Source organism: Arachis stenosperma, chromosome 2 (genome assembly GCF_014773155.1).
Source record: "Arachis stenosperma cultivar V10309 chromosome 2, arast.V10309.gnm1.PFL2, whole genome shotgun sequence".
Lineage (NCBI taxonomy): Eukaryota > Viridiplantae > Streptophyta > Magnoliopsida > Fabales > Fabaceae > Arachis > Arachis stenosperma.
In genome coordinates, this window is record NC_080378.1 from 60,631,563 (window position 1) to 60,642,140 (window position 10,578).

The 10,578-nt window shown below is 34.9% G+C and overlaps 1 protein-coding gene and 1 non-coding gene across 2 annotated transcripts; one reads left to right on the forward strand and one right to left on the reverse strand.

Moving 5' to 3' along the window:
- Positions 1-835: 835 nt before the first annotated feature.
- Positions 836-4,464, reverse strand: LOC130962923 (uncharacterized). Its single transcript, XM_057889080.1, has 4 exons — positions 1,880-4,464; positions 1,691-1,790; positions 1,210-1,596; positions 836-1,015 (listed from the first exon to the last, which is right to left on the reverse strand). Exons 1-4 carry the CDS (start codon positions 4,462-4,464, stop codon positions 836-838), a joined length of 3,252 nt encoding a protein of 1,083 aa, XP_057745063.1.
- A 5,805-nt stretch (positions 4,465-10,269) lies between these two features.
- On the forward strand, positions 10,270-10,377 carry LOC130963773 (small nucleolar RNA R71). Its single transcript, XR_009079893.1, has one exon. It is a non-coding gene; the product is annotated as a small nucleolar RNA R71 (small nucleolar RNA).
- The last annotated feature ends 201 nt before the right edge of the window (positions 10,378-10,578 follow it).

Below are 10,578 nucleotides of genomic sequence, written 5' to 3' on the forward strand. Positions count from 1 at the left end.
TCCTGCAAATAAGATTGATAAACAGCAAATTTCAACCATGGAAGTTTATGTACCTACGTCTATAAACATTACATGCAAATGGCTCTTGTGAATGAAATTGATAAACAGCAAAATCCCTTAATAAATCAACTCCCCAGCAATAATTTCATGGTGAGAATGGAAATCATATATTTTAGAAACAAACTAGCAGTACAATTTACAAACTTCAGTTGAGTCTTGATTAAAACCAAAAGCACACCTCCTTAAAAGAAACAACGTAACACAGACACAGACGCAGCAAGCACATGCGCACAGAAAGACAACAATAATGCTATGGAAAATCATTAAGTTGATTCAAAATTTAGTACAACTGATTCAGAATTTAGTTCCTCTATAATTGAACGAGGTGGCCCATGTTTTATAAATGGATTTATAACATGCTTGATCATCAAATTAGCAACTCTAGCAAGCCCATACTCTAGAATACCAACCGCCTACAAATTGCCTTAAGTGAGAGACAGCAGTACCACAAATAGATAAACCTGAGATTATCAAATTTTTAATTTACATTACCACAGTAATAAAATTTGCACAAAAATAGAAGGAGATAAATTAACTTACATCCATTGTCTCCAGCACTATTTATAGCTGAACCCCAGGCATAATCTCAATTGTGAGTGATATCTAAACAAATAAATAACAATTTTAATTATTATATAAACCCTAAAACTAAAACATAGCATAGATTTGAAAAGAGATTCAATGGAACAAGCATAAAAGCTTACCTTGATTTTGTAAAATGGCTGAGACATTTCATCGAACATATGAGATATATAAAGACAAAAAATATGTGAATCTACATCACATAGTCTTCATTCTCAGGTTCGGAACTAGCACTTTCACTATCTTCACTATCAAATTCTTCGTTATCGTTGATGAACTCATCATTGAACAAAGTGTCCATTGGGCAATTTATATCTTCTACGTTTACTTCTTCCATTGGAGCATTTGCATCAAACAATGCAATAACTTCATCCTCCAAAACAACACTTTGCTCTCTTAATTCAGATACACTTTCTTGATAAAATCATTACTATCAGCTTGCTCATTAGGTTCTTCATCTGGATCATGCAAAGTTTCATTCATAAAGACCTTGGCTCTAACTTTACAAGCTGCCCACCATTCCCCACTAGACTTATACCCACTATGTGGGTATTTTGTGTAATATACCTGTTGTGCTTGTTCAGCCAAAACAAACGGCTCGTTTGATTGTAGTCTTGATTTATACTTTATGTCCACTAACCCATATCTCTCATCAACTTTTACTCCATTAATTGGGTCAAACCAGCAGCATCGAAAGATAAATACAGTATTTCCATAGCCTAAGTATGACAGTTCCAATATCTCCTCAAGAATGTCGTAGTAGTCTAAGTCATTTTCCCCATAAATATTTCCCTTAAAACATACCCCACTATTCATGGTAGCTCTATTTTTGTCGTGATCCTTAGTATGAAATCTATATCCATTAACCTTTAAGCCATTGTACGAAGAGACAAACTTGGAAGGACCATGAGCTATCTGTTGAATCATTCTACTTTCAATGTGACCTATATCTACCTACAAATGAATACAAAGACCAATTGAAAGTTATACATTCTTGCTTTAAAAATAATTTTAATGTTATAGGTATTTAATTTCAAAAATCACTCACTTGATTCTTTATCCATCTACTGAAGTCCTTATCGCGGGCATTTAATATTTCATCTTCGGAAATATTTGGATGTAATTCTTTTAGTGAATTCTCAAATTGTCTAATAAATAAAGTAATCAATATAACATTCAGATTAATTGTAAAATTAGTGTATATATAATATGAATATAAAAAGTAGTTCTGACGTACTGGAGATAAGGTTCTATTTCTTCGCAGTTGACAAGAATGTATGTATGGGCGATATGAAGCTCGTCATCAGTTAAGTATTTCTTTGAACCTCGCCCGATGGAAAGGCATGGGTATCTAAAAATAGACAAGTGATTTTCATCCATATTTGAACCACCATCATCGTTCCTAGGAACTTGAGTCCGCCTTGTGTGTACTGTTGACTCAAAATACATAGAAGTAAAATTTGAAATTTCTTCCAAAATATATGCTTCGCAAATAGATCCTTCAACTCTTGCCTTATTTCGTACTTTTCGTTTTAAGTATAGCATACACCTTTCAAATGGATACATCCATCGATACTGCACAGGTCCTCCAACCTTAGCTTCATAGGGGATGTGGATAACTAAATGCTCCATCACATCAAAGAAAGCTGGCGGAAAAATTTTTTCCAGCTTACAAACCGTTTCAATAATGGAAATCTCTACCTTCTCCACAGCATCAGGGCGTATTTCAGTAGCACAAATTTGTTTAAAGAACAAGCTGAGCTCTGTTAGCACTCCCCATATGGATTTTGGCAACACGTCTCGAAAGGCCAATGGAATCAGTCTTTCCATGAAAACATGGCTGTCGTGACTCTTCATTCCGTATATCTTCCCATCCGCTAGATTAATACATCGTGAAATATTTGATGCATAACCATCAGGAAATTTTAATTGCTTTATCCACTCACATACTGTCCTCCTTTGTTGAGAATCTAAGACATATGTTGCTTTTGGTTTTTTGCACTTTCCATTCTCAAATACCAACTCCAAGTTAGGGCGCTTGCATATTATCTTCAAATCTTCTCTTGCATTTGCATTGTCTTTTGTCTTGCCCTTTACGTCCATAACAGTGTTAAAGATGTTGTCAAAAACATTTTTTTCTATGTGCATAATGTCTAAATTGTGTCTTATCAAATTAGTTGACCAATAAGGCAACTCCCAAAATATGCTTTTTCTCACCCAATTATGAATGGTACCAAAGTCACCCTTTTTTCCTCTCGGATTAGCCCCTAAGTTAGCTTCTTCGAGTTTGTCCAGCTCATTTAATATTTCAACTCCACTCATTCGTTTCGGTGGAAAAGTGTTTTCCACCATTGACTTTTTAAAAGAGTACCGATCACGACGAAATGCATGACCAGGAGGCAAGTACTGTCGATGACAATCAAACCAACAGGGTTTAGCGCCGTGTTGTAGTCGAAATGATTTAGTGTTCTTCATGCAAATCGGACAAGAAAGACGACCGTGTGTGCTCCAACCAGACAACATTCCATAAGCCGGAAAATCGCTTATAGTCCACAATAATGCTGCCTTCATGTTAAAATTTTTCTTTTCCCATGCATCATAAGTAGTAACACCATTGTCCCACAAAACCTTTAACTCATCAATCAGTGGTCTAAGATAAACATCTAATTTTTTTCCTGGAGACTTCGGTCCAGGGATCAAAAGACTGAGGAATATGTACTCTCTTCTCATGCACATACTTGGAGGAAGATTGTAAGGTGTGACAAACACAGGCCAACATGAGTATGGAGTCTTCGAGCCAGAAAATGGATTAAAACCATCAGTGCAAAGTCCAAGCCTAACATTTCTAGACTCTTGGGCAAATATTTTATGGGTGGCATCAAATTGTTTCCAAGCATCAGCATCAGCCGGATGTGTGATCACCGATTCATCTTGGCGTACTCCATCCACATGCCACTTCATATATTGCGCAGTAGTTTTAGACATAAACAAACGTTGAAGCCTTGGAGTAATAGGAAAATATCTCAATATTGAGTATGGCACATCCCTACTACTATTAGCTGTATCCCTTCCCTTTGGCTTAAATCGTGGATGTCCACACGTTGTGCAGGCTACATAACTAATCTTGTCACTTGTTTCTCTATAATATAGCATGTAGTGATTAGGACAAGCATCAATTTTCTCATATCTTAATCCCAATTCTTGAATCATTTTCTTTGACCGGTAGAAATCTTCTGGCAACTTCTCTGATTCTGGGAGCATGCTCTTGATTATGGCAACCATTCGATTATAACAGCTCTCACTCATGTTGAATTCTGACTTCAAGTAAACTAGCTGGGTTACAGCTGACAATATTGTATGCTTGGTGCAGCCATCCCACAAAGGTTCATCAGCACTCCTCAGCAACTTATAAAACTTCGACGCGGATGGATTTGGATCCTCTTCTAATCCTTCCACTATGTTTAAGTTATCACCTGCAGCATCAATAACCATGTCTACATATGGATTTGTATTCTCCTCTTCATGTTCTTGGGTAACATTTGTTGCGTCCTGTTCAACCCATCTTTCCTCACCATGAGCAGTCCAGTTTATATAACCCTCCATAAACCCACGATCACACAAATGCTTTTCAACCCAAAATATTTCATCCCTAAGTCTGTTCTTACATTTTGTGCATGGACAAAGAATGCAACCTAAACTATCAATGACTGTTGGGTTTCTTTCTACAAAATCAATGAATTCCACAACACCTTTCTTAAATTCCTCGCTTAGATGACCAGTGCAATCTTGCCTTCGTGACATCCAACTTCTATTGGGTGCCATGATTATCTGGACTAAGGTTTCATTTTAGTTGTAATACCAATGTTTAACATGTATATAAATGAACATATAGTCTCGTGTATATTTTTTCCTAAATTTTATTAATATATTTTTATTCACAATCACACTAAATAACCTCTTCTACAAGTTATAAAGTAACAAACATAATACAGTCAATTTAAAAATAAAGATATAAATCAAAAATAGATAATATACAAAGCTTGAAGAAAATAATCATAAACTATTTGAAGCATTAGAAAAACCAAAAACAATTGGGTATAAGTAATCTCGTGTCAAGAACTTCAAGTCACGAGGTTAAAAAGTATAGAGATATACTGGGTTCAATAAAAAAATATCAATAACATGGTTAGGATTCTAGCACAAAATTTTCAATAACAAATGTGGAAAGTGAGCGTGTGGTAGCGATCCACTAAGTTAGCTGGATTTAAATTGGGGAATGAAATTTTGAGATAAGTACAAGTATATATGCCTTGTTGAAAATCAAGATAATATCTCTCAGATGTGATCTCTTATAATTAATAGGAGTAATGTCTTTCTGTTGTATCAAATCATCCAAATTTTTTTAAGGGAGCACAAATGAACATGAACCAATTCAAAATGAAGCAGTAGAGTAGTAGACTTAATCAATTGAAGAACCCCAGTTACTTAAAAATTGGGAAAAAAAATCAAAGAAACAAAATTTAAGTGATCATTTCAGAACAGCAACAAGTTAAAGGTTCCAGTAACAAATTCCTCATCCACACATTTAACTTTCCGCAATAAATCCAACTTTGAACAACAAAATCAAAGTGCATTCAAGTTCAATCAATAATAAATTCTTTCAGCAATGAACAAATTTAAGAGATCATTCCAGATAAGCAAAAAAATTCAAGGTTCCAGTAGTAAATTTCAGCCACACATTCAACTTTCAGCAACAAATTCAACTTTCAACAATAAAATCAAAGTGCTTTCAAGTTCAATCAATAACAAATTCTTTCAGCAACTAACAAATTTAAGTGACCATTTCAGATAAGCAAAAAATTCAAGATTCCAGTAACAAAGTTCAGCCACACATTCAATTTTCAGCAACAAATTCATCTTTCGACAATAAAATCAAAGTTCATTCAAGCTCAATCAGTAAAGTGATCATTTCAAAACAGAAAGAAAGGAGAAATTAATTGGAACTCACCAAATTGGGTTGTGCGAAAGAACCTGAGGCGAGGCTCAAAGTAAGAAGATGAATGAAGACCAGCCCACCGGGACCTGCTACCTCCGTTGCCGGCAACGACGAGCGCAGGGAAGGCGCACTTCTGAGTATGAGAGGATGACGAGACAGAGTGCGACCCCGGGACCTGCTGCTTCTTACGCGGTGATGATGATGGGGAATAAGGTGTGCGACTGGGTGCAAGACAATAATGGTGAAGAAAGCTGGCCAACTGGCTTGACGACCGAAGCAAGAAGATGGCTATGAGCGCGGTGACTGAGCTTGAGGGAGTGAGGACACAGAGCGACCGAAGATGATAATGGCGTGAGAGAGACGTTAGGGGGTTCAGGGTTGGTGGTCATTCAACTTAGGAGGGGGAGACTTGGGACGACACCGTTTCTGCCCCTTTTGTTTTCTAATATTTTTGGAAAATCAATTTTTATGTTTTTTGAATAATAAATTTAAGATAAAAAAAAGATATTTTGTAAATAATAAATTATTAATAAATAAAAATAAAAATAACAATTTTATAAGTTATTTAATTTTTTAAATATATAGAATAATAAAATTTGAATAAACTTAAGTATAATATTAAAATTATTACGTTGTTATTATATGTAACAATTAAGATGAAAATTTTATAAATGTTTGTAAATTTATTTATGTTTTCTCAATTTTATTTAATTTGAAGCAAATGTAAAACTTTAAATTTAAAAAAATCTTTTTTCGCATAATTTTAATTGCTAAATTTTTTATTTTTTATTTAATATCTTAAATCATCATTAGTCATTATTCTTTCGATATTTTTAATTTTTATTTTTATTATTTTTATTCTCCATACACATATCTATTATTTTTTTATTAAGTGGAAGAAAGATAGAAAAAGAGTATTACATGTACTCAGTAGAATAATAAAAAAGACAATAAAAATATAAATTATGGGTAAAATAAAAAGGACAAATGACCTTGATTTGTTCTTATTAAAAATTAAACTATAATTTTATATATTAATAAATACACAAATTTATTTAATTTTTATATATTTATATTTATTATAATATTTTTAAAATTTAATAATGGTGCAACCAGCAACATGATGGAGTTGGATTTAACTATATAATTTAGGGGTATAAAATTTTATTGATATTATCTTTCCTTAAAGAGTAGTAAGAAGCTAAGTTAAGAACATGTCAACTAAGTAATTATCTAGACGATAGTTATACAATACACAATAATAATACATATTGTGTTAGCTTTTTTTTAATACATAGAATAAAATAATTTTTTTAATTTTGAAATTATTAATTATATAAAAGAGTATTATATTTGAATCTCATTTTAATGAAAAATTCACGTTGAGCTCATATTTTTATTAAATATTATTTTTATTTTTATTAAATATTCTCAATATTATTATTATTATTATTATTATTATTATTATTATTATTATTATTATTATTATTATTATTATTATTATTATTATTATTATGATTAATTTTTTATTTATTTTGTCCAAAAAGAATCAACAATTTATACATAATAATTTTATTATTAAGAGTACTTAAAAAGAGTACTAAAATATGTTATTTCACTTTTTATTTTTAATTTAATAAATAAAAATTAATTTAAAAAAGTCTCATAATTAATAACAACATGAAATAAGCGAGAAAAGTATATCAGTTGTTAAACGGTCGCTAATTCCTCACTAAATAAGCTTTTGATTAGTGACTCAATTGCGACCAGTTACTTATAAAATTTTCTCGATCAGTTTTGGATTTGTTATAACTCTGCGACGGATTTCCAACGAGATTAGCGAGTAATTTGCTACAAAATAGGTAGGATATAGCTTTTCCTTTGCGACAAGATTGCAGTTGTCAAGTCGCTCGCTAAATTAAACTTGCGACAACTTAGCGACAAATGTATTTCGCCCGCTAATCAGCGACTTGAAATCAGCGAACGAACTGTGTCAGTTGTTAAACGGTCGCAAATTTCTCACTACTTAGGTCCTAGGCGCTCAATATCCTTATTTCCACTTTAGCGACTAATTAGCAAGGAACACTTCCCTAGCTAAATGATTTATCTGTTGCGACGAGTTAGCGACGACTATTTTCTGTCGCTATCCTAATTTTGAATTTTACAATATTATGCGACAAATTAGCGAGAAACTATTTGCTCGCTAAAAATAAAAATTTTGGTGACAAATTAGCTACAAAATTGTCCCTCGCAAAATGCATTTCAAGTCTTTGTGACGGATTAGTTAGGAATATTGTTTCTCACTAATTACCCTTTTCACACAAAATTTATTTAGCGACGAACTAGTGTGTGAGTTGTTTCTCGCTAATTATATATCAAACACTTGCGACGGAATAGTGATAATAATATCCCTCGCTACTTTATTTTTATTCGATTGAACCCATAAGTGACTGATTTGCTAGAACATTGTCACTCGCTAATTAATTTGTGACAAATTAGCGAGGAAATTTTTCTCGCTCTTTTTTTAGCTACAAAAGTCAATTTGCGAGAAACAAACTTACTCGTGAATCCCTCGCTAATCAGTCACTTTTCTCAAGTTCGGATATTTTGTGACCGCTCATGAATTTTGTCGTTAATGCGTCACTAATTTCTCGCAAGTTAGTGACGGATTAGTGACAAAAAATATTTCTCGCAAAAATCCGTCGCTAATTTATCAAATTCTTGTAGTGAGGATGGGAGGTAGCCATTGACAACGGTGAAACCCTACATACAGCTTGCCATGGAAGGAGCCTTGCGTGTTTGAAGAAGAAGACAGTAGGAAAGCAGAGGTTCAGAAGACAGAGCATCTCCAAAACCTCAACCTATTCTCCATTACTACAAAACAAGTACTTATTTCATGTTCTTTTGCTTTTCACAATCAATCCTGATAATTTTTGATATCCTGACTAAGAGTTACAAGATAACCATAGCTTGCTTCAAGCCGACAATCTCCGTGGGATCGACCCTTACTCACATAAGGTATTACTTGGACGACCCAGTGCACTTGCTGGTTAGTTGTGCGGAGTTGTGAAAACTAGAGATCACAATTTCGTGCACCACTTCCTCTCCATGGTGACAGAGGGATATCCTTGAGCCTTAAGCACAAAGGATTCTTTATTCACTTGAATGATCAATTATCCTCTGTCCACATCAATCACAGCCTTTGCTGTGGCTAGGAAGGGTCTGCCAAGGATGATGGATTCATCCATGCACTTCCCAGTCTCTAGGACTATGAAATCAGCAGGGATGTAATGGTCTTTAATCTTTACCAGAACATCCTCTACAAGCCCATAAGCTTGTTTTCTTGAGTTGTCTGCCATCTCTAGTGAGATTCTTGCAGCTTGTACCTCAAAGATCCCTAGCCTCTCCATTACAGAGAGAGGCATGAGGTTTATGCTTGACCCTAGGTCACACAGAGCCTTCTTAAAGGTCATGGTGCCTATGGTACAAGGTATTGAAAACTTCCCAGGATCTTGTCTCTTTTGAGGTAATCTCTACCTAGACAAGTCATCCAGTTCTTTGGTGAGCAAAGGGGGTTCATCCTCCCAAGTCTCATTACCAACTAACTTGTCATTTAGCTTCATGATTGCTCCAAGGTATTTAGCAACTTGCTCTTCAGTGACATACTCATCCTCTTCAGAGAAAGAATACTCATCAGAGCTCATGAATGGCAGAAGTAAATCCAATGGAATCTCTATGGTCTCATTATGAGCCTCAGATTCCCATGGTTCCTCATTGGGGAACTCATTGGAGGCCAGTGGACGTCCATTGAGGTCTTCCTCAGTGGCGTTCACTACCTCTTCCTCCTCTCCTAGTTCGGCCATGTTGATCATGTTAATGGCCTTGCATTCTTCTTTTGGATTCTCTTCTGTATTGCTCGGAAGAATACTAGGGGGAAGTTCAGTAATTTTCTTGCTCAGCTGACCCACTTGTGCCTCCAAGTTTCTAATGGAAGACCTTGTTTCAGTCATGAAACTTTGAGTGGTTTTGATTATATCAGAGACCATGGTTGCTAAGTCAGAGTGGTTCTGCTTAGAATTCTCTGTCTGTTGCTGAGAAGATGATGGAAAAGGCTTGCCATTGCTAAACCTGTTTCTTCCACCATTATTATTGTTGAAACCTTGTTGAGGTCTCTGTTGATCCTTCCATGAGAAATTTGGATGATTTCTCCATGAAGAATTATAGGTGTTTCCATAGGGTTCTCCCATGTAATTCACCTCTTCCATTGAAGGGTTCTCAGGATCATAAGCTTCTTCTTCAGATGAAGCATCCTTAGTACTGCCTGGTGCATTTTGCATTCCAGACAGACTTTGAGAAATCAAATTGACTTGCTGAGTTAATATCTTGTTCTGAGCCAGAATGGTATTCAAAGTATCAATCTCAAGAACTCCTTTCTTCTGATTTGTCCCATTGCTCACAGGATTCCTTTCAGAAGTGTACATGAATTGGTTATTTGCAACCATTTCAATTAGTTCTTGAGCTTCCGTAGGCGTCTTCTTCAGATGAAGAGATCTTCCAGCAGAGCTATCCAAAGACATCTTGGACAGTTCAGACAGACCATCATAGAAAATACCTATGATGCTCCATTCAGAAAGCATATCAGAGGGACACTTTTTGATCAATTGTTTGTATCTTTCCCAAGCTTCATAGAGGGATTCTCCTTCCTTCTGTCTGAAGGTTTGGACTTCCACTCTAAGCTTACTCAATTATTGAGTTGGAAAGAACTTTGCCAAGAAGGCATTGACTAGCTTTTCCCAAGAGTTCAGGCTTTCTTTAGGTTGTGAGTCCAACCATATCCTAGCTCTGTCTCTTACAGAAAAAGGGAATAGCATAAGTCTGTAGACCTCAGGGTCAACCCCATTAGTCTTGACAGTGTCACAGATTTGCAAGAATTCAGCTAA

Coding starts and splice junctions, on each gene's coding strand:
- LOC130962923 (XM_057889080.1), bottom strand. CDS start 4,464: ATGGCACCCAATAGAAGTTGGATGTCACGAAGGCAAGATTGCACTGGT. Junction 1,791..1,879: donor GAAATAGAACCTTATCTCCA/GTACGTCAGAAC, acceptor TTTATTTATTAG/ACAATTTGAGAATTCACTAA. Junction 1,597..1,690: donor GTAGATGGATAAAGAATCAA/GTGAGTGATTTT, acceptor ATTCATTTGTAG/GTAGATATAGGTCACATTGA.